Genomic DNA, 25,435 nt, shown 5'->3' on the forward strand with positions numbered 1-25,435 from the left:
TAAGTACGTTGACTTCAGTTACATTATTCACATAGCAGAAGTTGTGTAACTTAGATCGATCTCCCCCCCTACTGTAAACAAGGCCTGAGAAGTTGCTACTACTATAACCCCCACATTGGTTTTTGTTTGTTTGTTTTACTTTTTAGTGCCCCAACTATTTTCAAGATGTAAATAATAAAACAAACACTAAGAAAACTACTGACTCACAAAAGAAAATCCTACAGTTAACATAAGGCTAAACAAGAAATACAAGAAGAAAACACAGCCCGAAGCAGAGAATCCCAGGATTGGTTTAAGCAGAAACGGGCTGCAGCAGATCACAAACACTTTAAAAACAAATACGAAAACTAGACAAACATACGATTTTGGCCCTCAGCTAAACCATCCAAAAATAATTCCAGCTTCCAGAGGATTTATTAGCACAGAGAATTCGCATACTATATACTTGTGTATTCACCAATTATTTATGTATTAGTCATTAGTCATTTGTATGTACACCCATATATAACAATGCTGACCCACATTTGGTATAACCCTTTCTATTGGAATATATGATAGATACATCAAATATCTACAAACCCTAAACTACTTATGTACTATCCATGTAATGTCACAGAAATTTGTATAAAGAAAAGGAGGACTTGTGACACCTTAGAGACTAACAAATTTATCTGAGCATTTGTTAGTCTCTAAGGTGCCACAAGTCCTCCTTTTCTTTTTGCAGATACAGACTAACATGGCTGCTACTCTGAAACCAGAAATTTGTACATATATATTGGCCCAATATCTGACTACCTGCTACTTGTGTTCCAAACAGAGCTAAGCAGAAAAAGATTCTCTCATCCCACAAAACTTTTTGAGATTTCAAAGTTTCTCCCTGTTCTGCATTGGGATGAAACTGACTTTTCAAAAATCTCAAACATCAAAGAGACACCCTCCTCTCTGCCAAGAATAGGCAATAGGCCAGTGGTTAGGTCACTCACCTTAGATGTGGGAGACCCCAGGACTTGAAGCTGGGTTTTAGATGTGAATGTTTTGAACACTGGGCTAGTGTGTCAACCTCTTTCTCTGGCCCAATGAATTATTTCATTACTTATACAGAATGGAACAGTTCCAACATGAAAGACAGGAAGATCCAATTGCCCGTTGGTTAGGGCGCTAACCTGGAATATGGGAGAGTCAGGTTCAATTCCCTGCTCCAAATCAGGCAGAGCAGGGTCTAGAACAGGGATCGGCAACCTTTGGCATGCGGCCCATTAGGCAAATCTGCTGCTGGGCTGGGACGGTTTGTTTACCTGCAGCGTCCACAGGTTCGGCAGATCGCAGCTCCCGCTGGCTGCAGTTCACCGTTCCAGCCCAATGGGGGCTGTGGGAAGCGGCGCAGGCCACGGGATGTGGACGCTGCAGGTAAACAAACCATCTCGGCCTGCTAGCCGATTTCCCTGGCGGGCGGCAAGCCAAAGGTTGCCGATCCCTAGTTTAGAACCTTGGTCTCCCACATCCCAGAGGAGTGTCCTAACTACTGGGATAGTAACTATTCTGGTCTGTGGCTGGCACCCTCTGCCTCTCCCTCTCCCCCTAACATTCCATCCTGGACTTGAGAAACTTGACAGAAGTTTTATCAAAACTAGAACATTCCTACAGAAAGCTTTGGTATTGATGAACTGGAATTTTCCAATGAAAAAACATTTTGTTGGAAAACTCCTGACCATATCTAGTTCCAGCTGACTTGTACTGAAGTCAGCTTTGACTACCTAATACCTGGCTAACAGCTATTAATGATACCAAGTAACTTTCTGTTTACAACTTTGATTTGCATACCAGAGTATATTTATTTGTATTTCCAATTATGAGTCTAACTGCATTTTAATCGTGCATCCATATGCAATTATCCCTTTGAAGCCAAATAAATGGTTTGAAAAGACAAAACTGAGTTTATTTTCATTAAAGAGGAGGAACTATATGGCAAAGAAAGAAGAAATCATGCAGCAAACATTGCAACCTCAAATAATTCACAATATTTGAGGATGTATTGGGGTTCAGGTACGAAGACTCCTTCCTCACTAAGATTTTTTACTAGTCACTGCCAGGAAGTAGGAAGAGAAAGAAATAGTAAAAAAAAAAGTTTAGAATTAGACACACAATGGGACTACACATGCGTGTAAGGTTACTCACACACATTAGTGTTTGCAGGATCAGGGCCTTATAAGTAACTGTGATTTGGATGGCTGTTTCGAAAAGCTGGGGAACAATTGTAAACTGGATATTAGGTCTGGCTCCTGTCTGATCAAAGACCTCATCACATGATCGGTAAACATGGGCCAGAAGATAAAGAGGTGCATCCTAAATGACTAACAGCAGACTGAATACTCTTACTGAGTCAATATTTGCCTGAATTAATGAATTTTATGTAGCTACAAATTAATAATAGAAGAAAATATTCTTGGAGTACATGAGAGGATATGGGTAGGATACTGGTTTCATGATTCCAAAGCACAAATGTAATTCCTGTTGCTTAGCCCTATAACCATGGGGCTAAGTTGCAGCTTGGAGCATTGTGGAGCACTGGGAGAAGCTGGTATGACAGTGCCTTAAAGGAAACACGCAGGGGTTTTGCTATACTGAAAGGAATGCTGGAACCTGCTCTTCCTCCTTGCTGAGCAGCCTCCTGTCCTATCACTCTGTTGCCATGCTGACATTTGCCCCTTGTTTGGACAGTGCTACCACCACAGCTAGAGTCTCCCTGTTGTGCTTCTCAATGCGAGTAGCCAAATTAGAGCTGCCGCCTCTGTAGATCAGCAGGGGTGCTAGTGTTTCTTCACCCCTCCGTAGGACCCATGTAAGGCCAGCCATAATATTGCCTAAAGTAAGTAAGCAACTGTTACATTTATACCACCACTACTATGACACTTCCAAAGCACCCTCAGATTGAAGGCTCTCAAGCAGCTTCACACACTTGAATTGATTAGATTTAATAATTATATTGAATTAGGATGTGTGTCACTTTGTGTGTTCAAAACATTATGCACATACAAATTAATCAGACAGGCTGGTCTTGGGCTTGATTTGACCTTCAAACCTTTTGGTTTGTTTGTGTTTTTGCATAATTTATTCTCAGCATACAAATTGGAAACAGGAAACAAATGCGACAGTGTGCTTGTCCCCCTCAAAGTCACATTGATGGACCTTTCACCACATTATATCTACTTAATGTTGCTATTACAACTATTCATTTCTCTTACAGGGACACCAAGAGGCCACATTCAGGATCAGGCTCCCTTGTGCAGGTGGCTCCTGTTAATCACTTTCTTGCATGTTATTTGGCAAACAAACATCAGAACAGTCACAGAAACTTACCAGAAGTTTGAAAATTGTGAAATAACTCCCACCTCCTCAGCCCCCCCCAGATCTAACGTTTACTCATGTATTTAGAATTAACTAGTTGATCACTGATTAATTCTCACATAGCTGGCTAACTCCATAACTAAATTCCTGCTCGTCTTCAACCTATTTTTAGTATTACTGGTTTGTTGGGGAAAAAAACAAAAAAAAAAATGACCCCACAGAGCCAAGTTTCCAGTCTACTTTTGAAGGCTTCTTTCCAGAAGCTTTGATTTAAATAATCAAATTTTAAGAGACAACGGCTTACACTCCAGTGGTTAAGATGGTCTGAGGCTCTCTGGAAAAGCGTACAATATAGCACACTAGTACAGCTATGATTTAATGACTTACTTGTTAATTACAGGCATTGCAGATTGCAAATTGATGCTAGATACAAAAGCAAGCACACTGGAAATGTCTAATCAGCATATGACAGTACATCTCAGATTTTTAAACGAGGTGACAAAATGGGCCAAAATCTTGAGGTCTGAGACGGGATAAGAGTATTGAAGGAATAGAGAATTGTGTACCTCATTCTGCAAATGAAGGAACGCCTTGATCCCATGCACATCCTCATTGAGGACTGCTGACCTTCCTTCTTTACTGTTCCGGTCTTCAAGTCCAAAATTCGCCCTAGAAAAACCAAGGAGAGCAATTCATGATTTTGCCTTTTGCTTGCTAAGAACTGACACAAATTAATTTTACATGGGCCCCAAAATCGCCACCCGATAGGTAAAAAATTCTGGAAATTATTAACACAATGTGAAAATGAACCAGCGATCTGGATAAGAAATGCTTCATATAGCATTAAGCAAGACCCTCTTCCCTCTAAGTTTTTTCAATGAGAACAGTAGCTTTCACTAATACAGGCTATATAATTTTAATAGAGAGGCTATTTTTTTAAAATCAACATTTTTTTTTGGTATAGTGTAGCAACAAACCTAGTTAGCGTAAAATAAGATGCAGCTCAGTTGGCATTAAAATGAATGGAAAACCTAGAATATAAAAAACTCTCCCCATAAATACACAATGACTTAGTTTGGAAATAAATTTATTCCCACAAATTAAGCCCTGAAATTACTGTCAGATATTTAGATTCACAGAATAATTTTATTCCCATGGGGAACAGGAATTAATTGAAGACATGCACATCCTTGAATGGGAGTAAAATCTTTACAAAACATTTTAAAATTGAATATTTTAAAAACAGAACTAAGTAGCAAAGAGAATTCCCTTTTGACTATCAAAGGTTTTTGGTGCTGTAGGAATGTTATTCTTACTAACCAAGGGCTGGACTGTGCCTTCACAGCCTTGAGCAAGGGGTGGTACATAAACCACACTAGCCCAGATGTACTCCTGGGAGGCATTGTTATTTGGAGACACCCCTCTAAGGCACAATTTCCTCTCAGTTCCTGCGGTGGTCACAGGGTGCAGGTCTGTGCTACCAGCAAGTTATGACACCATCTCCCCCAGCTCAGCTGTGCTGGCCAATGTGCTAGAGGGATTGGCAAAGGCTCAACCACTCTCCACAGTCCAGGTAGCTTGCAGAGGGATATAAGTGGGGATAGTCTCTCACTTCTCCATTCTTTCTGCACTGGCCTATTTTCCTAGGGCCCCCCCAAAATTAATAACTAAAGTTTAGAGGGGAAAAAATCATTATACAAGAGTCAAGTTGATTCACAGATGAAAAAACAATACATGAGAGTGCAGATAATTAATTTTAGATACTGTAGAGAACATGTGAATACGAGAACAATTTCCCATCCATTTCATCAGACAAATCAAGTTAAGCAACTTTAGGATTTTTTTGCCTTCATAGCAAAACACTTCCCTGTACACGAAAAGGAGGAGAAAAGTTGCTTTCAAGGAAAAGAATATTTTTTAAACTGAAATAGCCAATATAAATTCCTGCAGTGAAGCTTTTCGTAAAAACCAGGAATAAAAATGTTTTTCAAAAAAGTAATAGAAATATTTCTGCTTTTATCACTAAGCAGCATACCAAAAATATATAAGCACCCTCTACAGTACTGTTAGATAGCTACTAACTTTAAAATTGCCCATATGTGTTCCTTTGGCACTGAACGCTTTGACAAAGCATGCTACCTGAAAGTCACAATTTTAAGAGTAGCGTTTCACTTTGTAATGTCTTAAGAAGATGTGTCAGATAATATTTAATGGGCCATATAGTGCCCTGACTTACATCCCATGTAACCTCAGTGACACGCATGGGGAGTGAGTCAGAAAATTATTTTGAGCAATAGATATTATGACATAGCTCTCAAACAGTTTGTTTCAATTGTCACTCAAATGTTTATTAGCTTTTGCGTAGTTGGAACAATGTTTATTGTTACAGTTTATGAATAAATATATAATATTAAAATAAAGGGGAAGGGGGTGTTAATACTAATTAAACAGATAAAAGGCCAAGTTTTCCGCTGCGCTTCAACTAGTTTCCAGCATTGTGCTCATAAATATAGACTCTCTGGGGGCAAGAACTGTCTCCTACAGGACTGGGTCCTCTAGGGACTGCTGTAATACAAATAAAATAATCATCATTATAGCGATGTTAGAGCTGCAGAGTATGCATGACTGTAAACTGGGCAGATGCCTCCCTACCCAGCCTGCACATACCAATGTGTTTGTACACACAAGCAGTGGTGCAGGAACATCTGTGGACACAAGTTTAGAGGCTAGTTTTAAAAACATGAACCATGTAGCATTTGGAGCCCCCCGTGTACTATATATGTTGACAGTACTACACAGACACCATTAGTACAATTATAAGAGGGAGGTCCTGATTTCTAATGGTGCCAATTATGATACATGCATCTCAGATTGCCACTGATGTAAACCTAAGACTGTAAAAGAGGCTGGAAGATAGAATGATGTGTGTAGCAAAATGTATTTTTCAAGGGCACTAGAGGAAATAAAAACAGGCTTTCAGCCTTTATCTGCACTCCTAATGAGGTCTGGAAAGCCACAAAATGCTGATCTAATGCTGTATCACAATGTCTGTCATGATATTTTATCAGTGTGATGACACAGGACTGCATCAACACAACATCACCAGGTACCAATGCCACATTACAGCCTCATCCCCTTCTCTCTCACCACTCCATTCCTGACTACGTGGATTGCTCCATTCCTAACTTCATTGGGTTAAGAAATGAGGGTCCTGGCATTTTTTACATTGTTGGATCCAGTTGCTCGGCACTCCCCACTTCGTCTGGCACACACTTATCAGGCAGCTTGGATAGATCACCAGTCACTGTTGCTACACCTGGGAGCAAGTACCTATCAGAAGTATGAATCTCTCATAGTCACATGTAGGACTCTGAAGATCTGCTCATGGCTCGAGGATCAGTGACACAGACGGACATCTGCTTTATCATCTCCAGAACTACAGTTTGCTACAGCTGCTCAAGTGGTGGACCCTGGAGTATGCCAAATTACAATCAAGCACAGAGCAAATAAATCACAGCTGCATGCCATATGAGCAGCTAAGATCTATATCCTGATGATAATTCTGTCATAAGATCATAAAATATTCATCCCTCTGTGTGCTTCTGCATCCGTTACACTAATACCATTTCGCTGGTGATATATGTTCATTTAAAATCTCTCCACAGGAAACACATGTGCAAAACACATTTGATTCTGATGCCAGCAACAATATTCTGATTAATAAGAACATTTTGTGGAATAGTAATACAAATTACTGTAATATAATACTATACACATTATGTGCATCTTCTTTTTTTCTAGTATATTCCATAGATCAGTCCTAAGAGAAAAGGTCCAAAACAGGTAACACATCAACATTACCATCTGAATTACTGATCAGCTTTGGCAGTAAACTGATTATTTTGTGCGTAGTTTATTTTAGTTTTAAACTAAATCCTTCCCCTGCTCCAGATTTAGCAAGCACAGTGCCCACTTCCCAGCCACAACACTGCTCTGAATGACACTTGGGCCTCATCATCATTCTAGTATCTGCAGAGCTTAAATTATACTGTAGTTTGCTTTGCAGAGGAAGAATGAATGAAAAATTGAGCAGAATACCGAAAGGTGAACCACAATACAATCCAGGCTCCTGATGTCAGCTACTATTGCTGTTAGATGCTGCCAAAGTCAATAAGCATGATGAAGGACAGGGTTCAGAAGATTAATTATCTGTGTAAAATTAGAAAGAGCCATGCAAGGATCTCACCACTAATAAGAATGGCAAGTAACCAATCCAAAACAGTGATGATACAGGCCACAGACGCTCCTATACTGTGACAAATTTTCAATCAGGTTCTAAAAATGTTCCCATAATGATCACAGGTGCATCTGTATACAAGTACAAAAACCTGACCCTTGCATGTGCAAATGGGTATTTGTGTATGTAGCAGCTCATTTTCCATTTTGATACTCCAATCCTTTTTTCACAACAGAATATCTGAGATGGACCTACACCATAAAGTTCAGACCCAAGTCTGGAGTTTCTCAATGTTCATTGGGTTTCCAAGCTGGGATTTTGGCTCAAGCCTATCTTTATGAAATAGCTGCAGACCTTTCAAAAATTTGGCCCTCTGTGTTTAAAGATTGCATGCAAAATTTTATAAGCAGATAATCAGACACAACCTATGCTTTCTTACTTTTTTCCCATTCTTTCTTTGGTGAATTTGATTCCCCCTAGAGAGAGAGACAAGGTGGTTGAGGTAATATCTTTTATTAGACCAACTTCTGTTTGAGAGACAGATAAGATTCCCACTAGACAGCTAAACCTAATTTCTAATTCCATAGCAAGCTCTTTTCCTCTGTTTGATTCCTCACTCCTACAGTGTCTCTTCCTACAGGCAGTAATTTAAGGACAAAAAAGAATGGTATGGCAGGGTAGACAGTTACAGCTTTACTTCTTCAGGAATCCTCCCTACAGAGCGTCCTTCAAGTCCAGTTTCCTTCCAAATGCCCTTCTTCCCAAAGATAAAATTATCACCATCAGACAACATTATTTTCACAATGACCAACTTAGAGACTGGGGTCTGCTGCATGGCAGTGTAATACCCCTCTTGAGAAACAAAAGACCTCCTGTTCTCTAAGCCTGGAGAGATTTCGTTTGTACAATTGGCAAGGTACATAATGGGGCTTTCTACCTAACTCTGAAACATCAGGGATAGGCTGATGCAAGAGGCAGAATCTTGGACTTCATAGAACAATGGTCGGATCTGGTAGTAAATCTTACATTCCCTTGGACATCATCACTAACAGCAAATATCAAGCTTCACATAGTAGGCCACAGAGTCTCATTTTTAAAGGACAAAGTTAGCATTTTTACAATTAATCTCAGGCCCTTTATTTTCTAAATATTCTTTTTTTTCCCCTGTAAAGATAAAATAAATGACAAAATTAAAAGTTTGGTTTGGCCAACATAACAAAAGACGACTTTGTGCTCCTTGAAAATACTCCACATGCTGCTCAGGGAAGACAAATAGAACACAGGAATAGTGCACCAAAGGAATCCTTAAGAAAACCCACAACATCTTTATTGTGGTATAATAAAAAGGAGCAAACCAGGATAGGGATGCAGGAAAACAAGAGGAAATGATTAACAATGAAAGCAAACTAATGGTCAAGTGACTGATGCTATCTGATGTGGTTCCAAATATAAGCTGACCGCTGAATTTAAGGGTCACTGGACAAAAGACTATTCTACAATGATGCGAGTCATTAGAATTTTAATACTTTCAAAAGGTAACAGAGCCAATCTTACAGATTATGTGCATGGAGAGTAGTTTCAAATAAAACTTCTAGTTGCAACCCTACCATGCTAAACAGCAATGGTCAGAAATGAATTAATTATTATTATATTTGTATTGCAGTAGCACATTTGGCCCCAATCAAGGAGCAGGGCCTCACTGTGCTAGGCACTGTACAAACGATGCTCCCTGATCCAAAGAGTTTACCATCTAAGTAAATTCTTGGGAGAATTTCAAGAGCACGATACAAAATGAAGTGCACATTACAAAGTTATCTCTATTACGGTAGCTCAATCAAAGAACATGAAAGGTTTGGATGGAGACAACGTGATAGAAGAACTGCTTCTGTTCCACTGAAGTCCATGGGGAGCAGGATCAGACCTGTAACATGACAGTTACTCATTCTTGATTTTGAATAAGTGATCAATTAAGTTCCAGAAAGCTGAATTTGGGAGCATTGATGAGCAATCAGAACAGAACATTTTCTTTTAGTTGACTATATGCTAGTATGGAGAAATGTGACAGACATCAGAATTTAGATTTTAGCAATTTTAATTTGACTTTTGGTTACTTAATCCAAACTGTATTGAGGATTTCTGATATACACCAGTTAAGTTTATTTCTTCATTGACATATTTCATCGCCAGTTTACTTTTCAATTGTCATTCTATTCACACTCACCGACTAGTATTAAATATTAAAGGCCATATCTCAGCTAGTGGAAATTGCGATAACTCCATTGAAATCAACAGAGCTGTGATGATTTACACCAGTGGATCATATGGCCTGAAATGCATAAATACAATGTTTCAAACGGGTAGATCAAATGGTCTAAATCTGATTGATTCAGCTATAGCTGAATCAATCATCGGATATTAAGAAGCTAATTCTGACTCATCATCATCATTTTACTGCATTAATACAAAAATCAAAAGGAAAAAAAATGGGTGTTTACAAGTTACGCTCTTAAAATCATTCGTAAAGACCACCACACAGTTAAGACAGCTCGGCCAGGGCTTTAAGCTATATTAAGTTACTACAACAGGATATATTTACATCTTCCCCATGGATCCTCGGTTTTTCCAAATTGGCTTAAGAGTAATATATTCCTAACCTAAGTGGGAAGAAAAACAAACAAAAAAAAAAGCTCCCTCTTGAGCTGGTGTCCCCTTTTCTCTCTTTAATCTGTGACAAAACTACATGAATTCTTGATTATGTTTAAAATACATGGGCCGGGGGAACTGGGGGGGGGGCATGAAAAACACATTCAACACACACTACAATATGACAAGCTGAAGAGATAGAGAGAGCGCGCTAACCTTTTATGTTTGACTTCCTCACTGCAAACTTCTGCCACACACAACTTCTGCAAGATGAGAGTGGCATTCTTTGAAATATCCACTTTCCATTGATTCAGACATACCATGCACATGATATAGAGCTGCTAGTATTCTGTGCCTCACGTAATTGATATATCATGCAGAACAGATGGGCTTGATGGCTTTTGCATATTTAAATATTTATTTTGTATTATTATTTCTAGGAAACATTCACATTTTAAATTCAGAGAAAAAAAGAGGTTCTGGGTAGTACAATAGGTGCCGGTTCAAATTCTAGTTTAGATTATGAGTAAAATGAGTTTGATGGGACAGCCTCATCCCATGCTTGCATTTGGCCACCATAACCAGCATGAATACAATCCCTACTTCAGAAAAGACTCGAAATTGAACAGTGAAGGTGGTGAGGTGAGAGAGGGATGGGTTGATTCGGGTCAGCCCTGAAGTGTACTGGCAGAGGGGGAAGGAGGGTAGAACTTGACTGGCATAATGCCTGACTCCTGCCAATGCTATTAGTTTCTCATTTTCCCGAGAATTAAATGAGTACACAAATGAAAAAAGAAGATGAAAAATTATAGCTAGTGAAAAGTGTTAGATGAAAGGACCATAGCATTGTGTGTATAATATAAAAATGCTCATCCCAATAAATACAAATGCAAAATGAATCAACTTTCTTCAGATTTCTTGTAACAAATCCGTGACCACGAATGACTGCACAGTTGTCAAAGTACTGCAAGCCATGGCAACTCAGAACCACATGGGGGCAGCACAGATAGAGCTCAGATCCTTCTGCTTCAAAATCAGAGGTTCCTACTACATAAGTGAGACACTTCTTCAGCTGTGAGCAGTATAGGGCCTATGAAACAGCTTAACGGTTCTAGTTCTGTCCAGCAGACAGCAGTAACAGCACACAGTACATTACAAAATCATAAGTTCTCATTACACAGTGAGTTTCTATGACTGCAGATAATAGTTCCCAATAGCCTAACACATTATGATTTACAAAGAGTCCTGATGAATTATAGCCATCTCTGTACACAAATAGCACAAGTAAGAAATACACATGCTCATTACTTGATACATAAAGAATACAGGCTGTACTGTTGATTTAAATTTCTTCACAACTATAGATATGATATCTTAATGAATGAGTGGAGCAACTATAACCTGTTAGCTCCAAATAAGTGAAAAGAAATCTCACCTTATCAAACATCCACGCTATTAAATATGCTATTTAGAATGAGCATATACTCTGTACCAGTGTTTTTCAAACTGTGGGTCGTGACCCAGCACTGGGTCGTGGAATGTAAGGCACTGGGTCACAGCGGCTCTGGTCAGCACCGCCGACCGGGCCGTTAAAAGTCCCGTCATTGGTGCTGCCTGGCTAAGGCAGGCTAGTCCCTACCTGTTCCAACACTGCACTATGTCCCAGAAGCCGCCAGCAGCAGGTCTGGCTCCTGGGGGGCCCACGGAAGAGCTGCCTCTGCACCCCAGCTGCGCTACTGATCTGGAGCTGCCGGAGGTAAGCCTGCGCCCCAACCCTCTGCCCCAGCCCCGAGCCCCCCCTCAAACCCAGAGCCCCTTCCTGCACCCCAAACCCCTCATCCCCAGCCCCACCCCAGAGCCCTGACTCCCTCCTGCACCCCAACCCCCTGCCCCAGTCCTGAGCCCCCTCCCACACTCTGAATCCCTCATTCCCGGCCCCACCCCAAGCCCTCACTCCTGCGTCCCAACCCTCTGCCCCAGCCCTGAGCCCCTCCCACACCCCAAATCCCTCTGCCTCAGCTCCGTTGGGTCATGGGCATCAACAATTTTCTTTAACTGAGTCGCCAGAGAAAAAAGTTTGAAAACCACTGTTCTATACTGCACATTTTTCCTCTGTACTAATTAAAAATTCCTCAACTATCTATCACTACATGATGGACAATGTAAATGCAAGCCAGCAAAAGCTGGTTTTCTTCACTGGCTCAGTCCTCAGTGGAATTATTTTAAGCTCTGTATTGCTGTTAATGTTTACTGCATTTAACTGTGACAGATGTTGTATAAAAATTAATGTCATGCTATGACATTCTTACAACAGAATGAAGTGTGGATTCATATCAACACCAATTAAAAGCAAAAAAAAATAAAAAGTAATATGACTGAAATGTAGCGGTTTTTGTAAATTTTTCTTTCTTCTATTGGCAAGAGGAAGAGCTGAGCTGTGGTAAGGGAACTGTGAGGATTTTTTTAAGTGAAGTAAAACAGCCCATATTGCAGATGTTTTCCTCATTTAACTTCTTACAAAGCTCATAAGGCCAAAAGGTCTCCATTATGTCTGCCCTCATATTTGACTAATCAGTCTGCATCACGTAATTCTCCACAGTGTGGGGCAAACGTGCATCATCACAATGAAATTAAAAAGGAAACTATGTGGGCTTTTTGAGTCTTGCAACTGCGTTATTTTTAAAAGGCTAGTTTTACTTATCACACGTGAGCTTTGCTGCAGATAAAGCCTGTCAAAACTGAAAAGGCAACAAGTAAATGATTCAAATCACATGTTTAAAGCTAATTAGGTTACAAAATAACAAAAAGGAGAATAAAGATCTTTTAAGGGCAATTCTGCATTAATGTATACTCAAAACTCCCACTTATGTAATGATCATATCATTTATGTAGGAAGAACAAAAGCTACGCTAAGCACTATATTGGTGTGACCTTAAATAAGTCATTTAAACTCTCCAACGCTCAGTCCCCCATTTGTAAAAATGGGATAGTAATCCTTCCTTTTCCTTCTCTTTGTCTGTCGTGGCTATTTAACCTATGAACTCTTTGGGTCATGATCTGTAACTTACTAAAGGCTTGTACAGTGCTTAGCAAAAGATCTCCTGACCTCAGTATATATCTCTAGGTCAGTGGTGGGCAGACTGTGGCCCACCAGGGTAATCTGCTGGCGGGCCGCGAGACAGTTTGTTTACATAGACCGTCTGCAGGCATGGCTGCCCGCAGCTCCCAGTGGCCGGGGTTCGCCGTTCCTGGCCAATGGGAGCTGCGGGAAGCAGCATGGGTCGCAGGGACATGCCGGCCGCCGCTGCCCACAGCTCCCATTGGCCGGGAGCGGCAAACCGCAGCCACTGGGAGCTGTAGGCGGCCGTGCCAATGTAAACAAACTGTCTTGCAGCCCGCCAGCAGATTACCCTGATGGGCAGCGTGCGGCCCGCAGTTTTCCAACCACTGCTCTAGGTCCTACCACAATACAAATAAATAATAATAGGGGTTAATAATTCCATCTCCCTTATACAAAATGAGGTGGGCAGTTGTACTGTGTGTTCTGTTACAGCTTCCAGATGAATTTCAAGGAAAGTCCAAGTAGGAGAAAATTACAACTGCCCAGCCTGTAGGTGAGCAAGGCATGAATGACTGTAGGTCCACATTAGAGTAGACTTTCCAGAGCTGGAGATGGAACCCAAAACCCAGAGACGGAAACAGCTACTCCAAAATGCTTTCTCAACATGGAATTCCATGCTGGGAGAACACTCCGAAGTAACTTTATAAAAATACTGTAACTCACAGATTAAAACCTAAACCAAAGAACAAGATGTGAACCACACTCAGTTTTATGAACTGCATGGGCATTCCTACACCACCAAAATAAAATAAATAATAATAGTTTAATATGAATGCTACCAACCTCCATTAAAATTATCTGCCTGCTTAAAGATCTCTTGAGAAATACTGCTTCTAAATGAGCTCCAGTTTCCTGATGCTGCTCTTATTAGGTCGTCAAGATCATGTCACAAGTAATTTCCCTGGCTACAGGATTTTCACAGGTTTTAATTCTATTAAATAAAATAAAGTATAATCTGGTACCAGAATTTATCTGTGGTTTCTCTGTCAACATGAGCCAAGTTTAGATTTAACGACCTCTAATGATTTCCAAACTAATTGCTGGGGAACACCAAGCCACAATGAGGGAATGACCACGCTAGGAGGTTCTACTGTACAGTGGCATTCATTTTCCATCAAAAAAATTCAGAACAAGCTAAGTTTGACAGAGCATGCTGTAGAACAGGATGGTGAGAGGAGAATCTGCCATGAATGCTTACTGTTCTTTTAGCTCTGTCTTTGGCAGCTAAGAAGTAATTAGTAGTAATGGAGAGTTTCCACAATGATATGCTACACCGGCTCCATGCATAGAATTCCCTTTAAAGTGCATGCAAAGCAATTGTAGCACCAGGCGCTGCAGCATCAGACCCATAGAGGATGTTATTTCTGTTGTTTCCATTTAACGAACGTAAACTTCAGTATGCCCTTTCTAGTGCAAATCTCTTTTTAAAATGCCTCTGCATTACTGAAGTGTTATTACTCCCACTTTACCTGAAGGTTGATCTTACATGTGGTGAAAGATTGGACAGCTATAGTCAACTTTTCAGATGTGAAGTCTGTGGAAAATTTAATTGGACAGATAAGATAAAATGTTTTGGCCCTGATTCTACTCTCCCTTACACTGTAACTCAACTGATGTCAGTGGAATTACACTGGTGCAAGAGGAGAATCAGGCTCTGTTTTTTGTGTTATTCTTTCCCTATGAAACAGAGTTTTAAAAAAAAGCTTCTAAACTAATCCATAGAAAGTGTAAGGTCACAGTGTCTCCCCCTCAATCTTACTATCTGCCGTTTGTTGTCATAATGTAATGCTTCTAGCATGTGTTTCATTATTGTGAGAGTAGTCTCACTCTGTGCACTACAAGAGAGCTTAGCGGGTGGAATTTAGAAAGGGACTCCATTTCTTATGCAGCTTCTATTGAGCTTAGTTTGAAACAATCTCCCTTAATTAAAACACTGCTTGTTTTTCTAGTCTGCCTCCAGAGAGTTTTTATACTTCACATAGCATCATAGAAAGGTGGGGCTGGAAGGGATCTCGAGAGGTCATCTAATCTAGCCCCCTGAGCTGAGGCAGGACCAAGTACAGCTAAACCATCCCTGGCAGCTGTTTGTCTAACTTGTTCTTAAAAACCCACCAATCACAGGGATTCTACAACCTCCCTTCAAAGCCTATTCCAGAGTTTAAGTACCCTTATAAGTAGAAAGTGTTTCCTAAAATCTAACCTCAGTCTCCCTTGAAGCAGAGTAAGCTGATTACTTCTCATTTTCCATGTCCACTGATGGTAGGACAACGGATAACGTCCTCTTTATAAAAGCCCTTAACATAGTTGAAGACTTATCACATCCCCACTCAGACTTCTTTATTCAAGACTAAACATGCCTAATTCTTTCAACCCTTCCTCCTAGGTCAGGTTTTCTAAACCTTTTATCATTTTTTTTTGCTCTCCTCTGGATGCTCTCTAATTTGTCCACATATTTCTTAAAGTGTGGCATGCAAAACTGGACACAGTACTCCAGATGAGGCCTCACCAATGCCAAGTAGAGCAGTTATATACGATATGCCTGTTAATACACCCTAAAATGATATTAGCCTTTTTCAAAACTGCATCGCATTATTGGCTCATATTCAATTTGTGATCCACTATAACCCCATTAGATACAACTTCCCAGTTTCACAGCAGATCATTGATAACTACTCTCTGGGTACAGTTTTTCAACCAGTGGTACACCCACCTTATAGTAATTTCATCTAGACCTCATTTCCCTAGTTTGCCTATGAGGATGCCACATGGAAATGTGTAAAAAGCCATACTTAAATCAAGATATATCATGTCTACAGCTCACTCACCCCCATCCACTAGGCTAGTAACCCTGTTGAAGAAAGAATAAGATTGGTTTCGCATGATTTCTCCTTGATAAATCCATGTTGGCTACTATTTATCATGCTATTATCCAACAGGAACAAAGGAAAATATATAAATCTCAGAAGCCAGACATTGGGCAACACTGACTTGGCTTACCTGCCTGTGAAGGTACATGAGGGTGACTAAGAACTCTCCCCACCATGTGCCCCCGTGCAGGATCCCATGTAGGAGTTAATGGGTGTTACGTGCCTGCTATTTCAAGACCCCAAGCAGGTATTTGTGGGAGTTTAGGGGAAAGGAAGGGAGTGGATGGAGCCTTGCCTCTGCTATCCCAGCACACCGGCCAGTGGGGAGATAGGTGGTGGCGGGGACCAGCAGCAAATAACTACTCCTCTGGAACAAGAGGAGACTAGGGATGGAAAGGTGCCACACTGAGGCACCATTCCTTCGTGGGGCTGCTCCTGGGTCAGTGCACCAACAAGCCATCCCACACACTGAGCTTGTAGCATAATCAACATTGAGAAGGTACCAAACGGAAGTTAGTTTAAGAGAAAATTCCCCATTCCACAGGAAAGATCTCAAGTTCAACGTTCCACTTTCCCAATATCTGTGGAACACCCCTGGAGAGCAGTGAGCATACAGGGATTACAGAGGATTGAAGGCGAGTTCTGCCATAAGGAGCTGAGAGGAGAACTTTGACTGCTTTATCTGCAATGGGTTAATGAAAAGTGAACTCAGATAGACATTTCTATTAAGTATTCATGAAACATTAGAAGTTTATAAAAAGGAGGAAAAAGATTGCTGAACTATATATGTTTCATCATGCCATGAACACAGTAAAGCAAAACAAAGCAGTCTGAGTAAATATTTAACAGCAAAAGCTGAAATTGATCCTTTTAAACATCTGTGATAACAGACAAATAGATTGCAGTTTCCAAGTGGGAAATTTGCTGTGAATGTTACCAAGAAATAACAACCACATGATTCTTATGTTCACTTTTACATGAATACCTTCAACACCTTCTGAAAAATCATATTAAATACATTTGCTGGACACCTCAAATTATTAAACTGCAATGCGGCTCTCTCTGAGGACTCAGTTAAAGCTACTTCATCTAGCTACCTTTACATCCAAATGTCAGAATTAGCCAAGTGATTTTGAAAATGCAACTTATCATCATCATTTTTCCTTTCAGACTTCTAGCCCAATCGTGATATCATCTTGAACTGAAACCCATAGCAATGGGGATGACCACTACATTTGTGTAGGAGTTATTTAATGAACAGATTTATCCACAGCTAATTTGTTCCAACACGTGGAATTTTATTTTTCCAGCAACAGCCCCAGAGACGAGAGCAACACAAAATTCTCTTCAAACAAATTAATGAGATCAAACAATTCCTTCTTCCATACATTTAAATTACAATCATTTGAAAAGTCAATTATTGTGGGGTCTCTTTTCTCTTGGAGACCAGACTAGCTTCTTCTACATGGCAGTGATCACGTAGAACGTCCTCTTGGGTTACAAGGAAATTAGAAACTTTTCCTTTTTCAGACCTTTAAGTCTTCTTTCCTATACACCCAACACACACACAGCCAAATTCTATCCTCAGTTTCATCTCTGCAAGTTCATGGAGGTCAATGAGGCTACATGGCAGTAACTGAAGGCAGAATTTGGTTTACAGTGTGCGTGTTAGGCAGGACATATGGACAACTTACAGTTTGAGGCACAGAATATTCAAAAGCTTTCTTGTCCTGCTTGTTGCATCCTAGTCTGATCATAAAATTTGAGGCAGGTCTCACCTGTTAACTCTGCTGCTTGGACACCTGGGACAGCAAGCTGCTCTAGCTGAATCAATGCATGAACAGCACCTGAAAATATTTAGGTTTGAGCTTCATTTTTCTAATAGTTTCTGAAGGGATATCAAAGAGCACAGACTTCTTGTTTTATGCTCTTGCCTAACCATACACAATCTGCTGTTCTCATTCATCTGCTTGAGATCATCATGGAAAGTGACAATGCCTCATTTCTCTAGCCTAAACTTGAAAGCCTACCTCTGAGCATAGTGAATCTGGAAGGCACTAACTCTGATACCTGAAACTAAACAAAGATGCAAATTCAAAGGCGATCTGCACCATAGCAACTTTCCTGCTACAAGAACAAATAGTTCACAAAGCCATAGGCAACTTTTTTACTGGAACCGCAGCAATGGCAACTGGCGGGTGTGAATGGAAATTGTTGCTTTTAACATTCCTTTACTTATACAATATGCCACGAGGCTCATAAAACCCACGAGTTTGCTGAAAAACAGGTATCACATGCTGATTTGGTAGTGTCGCTAGAATGAGCCAAATCTCCCCCAGATTTCACACTTATAAATAGGATAGAATGTCTTGCCAGGATTGGACACTTCCACAGCAAAACCAGGCTGAAATATGAATCCTCAGTGTTCACAGTAATCACTTTTGTAATTGCCCTCTGAGAGAATGTGGCCACTGTGCATTCCAACACAGTCCGCATCCTGACCAAGTGGGGATGGCTTAGCGTGTCAACTTCTGCTCTTAAATATCTCAGTTCCCTGGAATCACAGGCTGGAATCCTGGCATGGCTGGCTCATCCCTTCATCTTTCCAAAGAAGATAAACTGAGTACCTACACGCATAGGGGTGTTTTGAATGAGAATTTAAGAGTTGAGGTTCTGACTGCTCTGCTTGGACATGAAAGAGTTCATGAAACTTTTCATAAGGGGAGTGTTTTTCTTTATGTAAGTTTCCCCTTCTCCTCCTCTTGGGTAGCCTGCAATTAACCGTTTAGCTGCCAGCATCCACTGCAGAGGTGGCTGCAGTTCACTGTTATTGTATAAAAATAGTTTATGAAGAATGATGGCTTTACTTTCAGGTAAAAAGCATTATGTAAATGTAAACTACTGTAACTTCCATTTTGCGATTAGTTACTGACAAAGTCTAGCTCTCCCTATCTGCCTGCTGGCCAATACTGTCATTAGGTCAGGCCAGCCACCCTGTGATAAGGATCTATGATCCAAGTAGAGAGATCTGGATTTGATTCAACTCTCCATCACTTCCCAGGCTGCAAAGCCTGAGAACCTTTCAAAGGTACATGGAGCCTCAGAGTTTCACAGTATACATAAAACAGTCACAGGATCGAAAAAGGAAATAAACCATTGTCCCTAGAAACAAGATTACAAGCTGCCAGCATTATACCACCTCTCTGGTACGGAACCAGCCCTGATAAACATGTACTCCATGGTACCAAATGCTACAGAAGAGATTCCCAAAGCAGCTTCAATACCGCTTTTGATTTAGCTGATTGTCTTACAATCTCTACAATAGCATGTTTATCTGACCAGAACAGAACTTGGTTCCTTTAAGGCGTTTCCCTAACATCAATGTGACACTTAAAAGCAGAAGGAAATCTAGAAAAGCCTTATCTTTGGCCACACCAGATAAAACCCAAAAGGGAGTCCATCTCTGGAGCCACTTCTAATTCCCATAACATTCAAAGAAGACATTCAAGGGCACCCACCATGTTGTACTTTCTAGTAGAAAACTTTTTGCTTCCTCTGAATTTTAAGCATTGGGGTTTCTTTTTAGCAGGCTAGTTTGTATTGCCAAAGAATCTGAGCCAATTCTAAACTGTCACTGGACCAAGAGAAGATCCCTTCCAGTTATGGTAGGAAACATCCTGTAAATTAAACTTTTTAAATTTTGTTTTCAGCGGATGTGTTCACTGACTTTCATTTTCATTCATGGATCATTATTTTTTATTACTATTGGCATGGTACCATGAGAGGGTAAACAAAATGGGATTTTCCAGCATGAACAAACAGCTTTCAAACAGCTTCAAGGGGGTCTCCAAATGTACTTCCCCACTTTGCCACAGGCAACTGAATAGGTGTCTCACCCAACTCTCCTTTAAGTAAGCAGGAATCTCTCCATTGACATCAGTGGAATTGGATCAAGTCAGAGTCTACAAACAGGAACATGCACAACATCCACATTCACACATTGTTGTTTGGGGAAAGGAAGATAGGTGTACAAAGCCAGAAGACAGAGCAGGAAAGATGACACTAAGTAGAAAAAGGAGCTGACAGAAAGTCCTGACACAAGTTTTCAGAAAAAAAGTATTTGATCTAAAGGAGAATATGTAGCATTGTTGTAGCCATGACGGTCCCCAGATATTTAGAGAGACAAGGTGGGTGAGGTAACATAACTGAAAGCTTAAACTTAAAATCTAAATAATGGCAAAATCAACAGAAGAATACTGTTTGCCAGAAGGCCAACAGAGAGGAGGTAAGGTAAAGTTTAAACTTTACAGAAGTTGATCTAATAAAAGATATTACCTCACTCACCTTTTCTCTCTAAAAGGGAATACTTATTCCTGAATTTCTCTCTCAGATGGTGTTATTTATGGTTATTTATTTATTTATTTCTCTCTCAGATGGTGTTATGTTGAGCACTGACCATGTGTTCAGTACCGTACAAAACATCTTCCCTACCACCTCTCTGTTGGCCTTCTAGCAAACAGTATTCTTCTGTTGATTTTGCCACTATTTAGCTTTTTTATTTTCACAATCTGACTCTGTCTACAACACCAGGACTGCCTACAGATGCACACGCAAGCCAGGTAACAGAATCATATTCAATTTCATGTCCAGTTGAAAAGGAATGCTTCTATTGAAGCCATCATCATATGGTAAACTTGCCATTTCAGAATCTGTAAGGCAGGTTCCCCAAGCCATACGTCTATCCCCCAAATAAACTTCCACAATACTAAAGAAATATTTTTGTGAAAAGCTTTCATAGAGAATATTTTCTTTAATTCTATAAAGGCACCTATCAGGTCACCTATAGCTAAAGAGTCTGTCATTGTTTTCGTTATGAAGCCCTACTTCTGGTTATAAAATTTAGCTATAAAAATTTGTGCCAAGATTAAACTTGGCACATGAGTTCTCTGAGCAAAAGTTAGCAACCAAATTCACTTAATCACTGTTAAATCATGAGTGCAAAAGTTTCTGGTTTTGATATTTTGTTTTCCTGCAACTCAAATCAATGATTCATAAAACGAAATATTTTAAACCATGAGCTTGATTTTGATACAACTCCACTGACCTTCACAAAGTTCTATTCCTGATTTACACTAATGAGAGATCAGAGTTAGCCTCATTCTGAAAGAATGGGGCCTACTCAGTTTTGGTGTATTCTCCCACCCACCTACCACCTTTTAAATAAAAACATTATATCAGCCTAATATTTAATTCCAGTTTCTGGATATCTGGATAGTATCATTTTTCTCTGTAGAACTGATATGTGCAAGATTGGATACACATCTGGTGTATGCAACCAGTTCAGGTGCTCACGATGGGAGTACACTCAATTTTATAGGTGTAGTTTTGAACACAAATATGGGAGAGACGGTCTTTTAGACAGGCTGTAAATTTAGCCCTAAAACAATTAAGTAGGATCTCAGACTGCCCTTGATTCACTTTGATATCACCTGGTAGTTTATGCTAATCTGATGCTGCAACAAACGGAGCTGCAAGTGTTGACGGGGAGGAGAATTCTTCCTTTAGTTTTTCTTGGAAAAGATGTTACTGAACATGAACAATAGCTACTTTGCATCTCAACTTTGCTATATACCAAACTGAGTGCTGATAAGTGAGTTACTTGGATTGAAAAGCATCATTCAAAACCTCCTTTTAAGTTAAAAGCAAGTGGAGTTTATATTAAAGTCTTGGCAGAACATTGGCACCCAGTGTATTTAAAAGTCTTGAATATTTTATAAAGGGGAACTGCCTCTTTTATGAAACATAATGCACAGCTCAGGATCTGATCTCCTAAAGTTAAAAAAAAAAAAAAACTTTAAGCACACAAATTTTATTTTTCAAAAACAAAATGCCATTATTAGTATTTTTCTGATTTTCTCTCCCCTTCTTCTCTCACAAGTTTGGAGCCAAATTTAGGAATAGGAATAGATGGCCAGGCTCCTCAGTCTACTCGTCCATACTTCCTCCAGCTATCCCCGTGAATCTCATATTGGAAGAATTGTGAGGCACAAACTTCAGTGCTCATTCTGCGATGCCAATGCACTGAACGTATCAGTTTGCATCCCTTTCAGACCAAATGACCAACAAGTGGAATATGGTTAGAGAAATTCCTCTCTATTAAAATGCCTCCAAAGAGGCAGTAACCTTTTATCTCCATATGGATATTTTTAGACAGTAATCCCTCTAGCTTTAAAGGACTTCAATGTGGCTTCTAGAGCAGGAGTGGGCAAACTACAGCCTGCGGGCCACTTCCGGCCAGTCAGACGTTTTTATTTGGCCCTCAAGCTCCCGCCAGGGAGTGGGGTCGGGGGCTTGCCCCACTCAGCCCGCCCGGCACCCCCCAGCCCCCGACTCACAATTCCCTTGATGAGCACCATCTTCTGGCACAGAGCCACACTGTGCAGGTGTGCCTTCACTGCGCTCTTTCCGGGATTGGAACCCCACCCCTACATGGCAGCCCCCCCCAAGCATCAGTGCGCCCAATCCCTTCCTGGTCTCCTACGCCCCCCCACCCCCAAAAGTCTTGAAACCACCCAGGGGCTGCACCCGTCCCAGCTAGGGTGCCACCTTGGTGTCACTGCCAGCAGGACCCCAAGGAATCCCTGATACCATCCCTGTAGAGCCCCTCTCCACACCACACCCCATGAACCCGCCCTCCCTCCACCTCGGTAACATCCCTTATAGAGCCCCCCCATGCTACACTCCATAGAGTCCCCCTCCCCCACCGGGCATTCATGGGCCGCCATACAATTTCCATACCAAATACAGCCCTCAGGCCAAAAAGTTTGTCCACCCCTGTGCTAGAGTCTCAGAGGATAAGAATCTCATCCCCCTTACAGACAATTTAACTGGCTAATTTAGGATTCCCCCTGCATTATTACAATAGCAAACAATCGCAGTGAGGATCTGGGTCCCATTACGCTATGTGCTATATGAACATACTACAAACGTAGTCCCTGATCCCACATCGGAATCAGATAGTACAGTCCCCTGCGTCCGTACAGTATCATCAACTACAACTCTCCAAGAGCACAGTTCTGACCAACTAGGTTTTAAATTAAGAGTCATTTTTCCTGTTTGGATACTTGTAAGAACAAAAAAGAAAAATTCTTTGATTATTCTCCTGAATTTCTTCCCTTCTCAGAATGTACTCACCCATCTAGCACATGTAAACACCTTCTTTAGGAGCACTGTTTGTCACTATCACATTTCAGTCCTCGCCTTTCCTAGCTCATCTTGATCCGTACTTTCTTGGTGCTACAATGTGTTATCAATTACCCTACAATAAACACGCAGACAACTGTTCCATCCCCAGACCCCCCCCCCCAAATCTCCATGGGTATGAAACAACATAGAAATCAACCATTTTCCCTTTAGCCAAAAATAGATACAGTACTCAACTAACTCTAGGAAAATGAAGTGCAAAAGGGGAAGATGACCCTCTTTACCTCTAGGACTTGTTTTTGCCTATTTAATTAGACACTTCTATTATGCCCATTGCTACTATATCTGTAGCAGCTCTAATACCATTACATTAATGAGCCTTTGCATATAGTTATGTGCCTACATGATCAGCAACAAGCCCACTGCCCTCCCATGGTTTGGAAGACTGTAAAATACCACCACTGACCTGACAAAGTGAGTCAAGGGCTGAGTAAGTGTGTGTTTCTAGTCACACTTATCTCTTCCATACCTGCCATCTCAACCACTGAGAAGAAGTCACTAGTCATCTAAAACATAGGTGGAAAGTCCCCACTTTTCTCTGCAACTTCATACCTTTAAACTGATGCAGGATCTAACTTAGACCAGGTTAAAAACTCAACACTACAGAAATCTCATGTCCTCTCTGTTTTCCCTAGTGACTCCTCACAAGATATTTGCTAGTCACATTTAGTGCTAACAGTACAGACTCCATGATGCACATGAGGGAGGCACAGGTACGCAAGGATGAGGCTGCGCTTGCCCTCACAGTAATGGAGAGAAGATGCAGCTGGGCAGATTGGATCCTGGTTTCAGAATCCCCTTCTGCTGGAAGGCACTTTCTGGCCAGGGACCAGGCTGATGTCCCAGATGTGAAGCCCAGCATAGTTTGGTTTGGGCCTTGGTTTTCTCCTCAGACTGTCACTGGCTTTCTGAGGAGTCTCGTCGTGTGTCGTGAACAGTAGGACAACTTCTTTGTATCACATTCACCGTCCTTCAGTGAAATCACTGCACATTTCTCCTCTTCGCATGGGATCAGGATGGAAGCTGCCTTTCACTACCTCTGGGCAGACAGCATCAATAGTTTAGGTCCATGGGATTGTGCATCCATGTCCCAGACTCACCCTCATTTATTTCATCTTTGGGTGCAGAAATGCGAGAAAGAGCTTACTCTCTCACTGTCTGTACACCGTACTTGCCAATGGTAGACCCAGAAATGCTCACAATGTGCAACAACCTCTCTGTGTCCAGGGATCACTAACAGTAGGGGCTAACTGGGAAAGTCAGAGCAATGTAATAATAATACTGAGCATTCATATCCTGGTGTCATGTACATACCAGAGGCTTACGCCATGTGATCTGATACAGGACAGTAAAAGTTGCTTCTGTGGAATTCTGTTGTGTCTGTTCCCAAACCTCAACAGGTGAAAAGGGTATTTTATAGGGATGAGGAAATGTACACTTAGAAGGGGGGAGAATATTAAAAATCGTAACTTTTCTAAATGGAACTTTCACCTGAAAAATCCCCTTGTTTCCCTGTGTGGCCCCTCTGCTCAACAGCTGGTGACCATGGAAGGATGTGGGATTTTCCTGCTGCCTGTGGTGAACCGTACTTTTAGAAGAAAAAATCAAACAAGCAGCTGACTGGCTTGCAGTTTGCTTCTCTTTCAAGCCTTGCATTGTTCTGTATAAAACAGTAATCTTGGAAAACAGAGTGTGGCTTAGGGACTGCCCAAATGGTTTGATAAATACTAGCTTGAGGCAAACACTTCTCTCCGTGGTTCTTTTAAAAAAAAAATAATTAATTCATTTACCTACACTATTTCATTACACTGATGTAGAAGTTACAACCTGCTGCTGAATTCAGCATGGCTCATGCTAGAGAAAGGGTGGTGTCTTACTGCGTAGATTAGGTGTGGTGCACTTTGGAATATATATGGCCACACTACTCAGAGAGGTTTCAGAGTAGCCGCCGTGTTAGTC

The 25,435-nt window shown here is 40.8% G+C and overlaps 1 protein-coding gene across 4 annotated transcripts in view; it reads right to left on the reverse strand.

Moving 5' to 3' along the window:
- ARNT2 (aryl hydrocarbon receptor nuclear translocator 2) overlaps positions 1 to 25,435 on the reverse strand; it is a 132,828-nt gene that overhangs the window by 53,411 nt on the left and 53,982 nt on the right. For all 4 annotated transcript variants that reach the window (XM_073304107.1, XM_073304108.1, XM_073304110.1 and 1 more), the window contains exon 6: positions 3,912 to 4,014. In XM_073304107.1, coding sequence (XP_073160208.1) covers positions 3,912 to 4,014 — 103 coding nt within the window. The remainder of the gene's footprint in view (positions 1 to 3,911; positions 4,015 to 25,435) is intronic.

This window comes from Lepidochelys kempii, chromosome 10 (genome assembly GCF_965140265.1).
Source record: "Lepidochelys kempii isolate rLepKem1 chromosome 10, rLepKem1.hap2, whole genome shotgun sequence".
Lineage (NCBI taxonomy): Eukaryota > Metazoa > Chordata > Testudines > Cheloniidae > Lepidochelys > Lepidochelys kempii.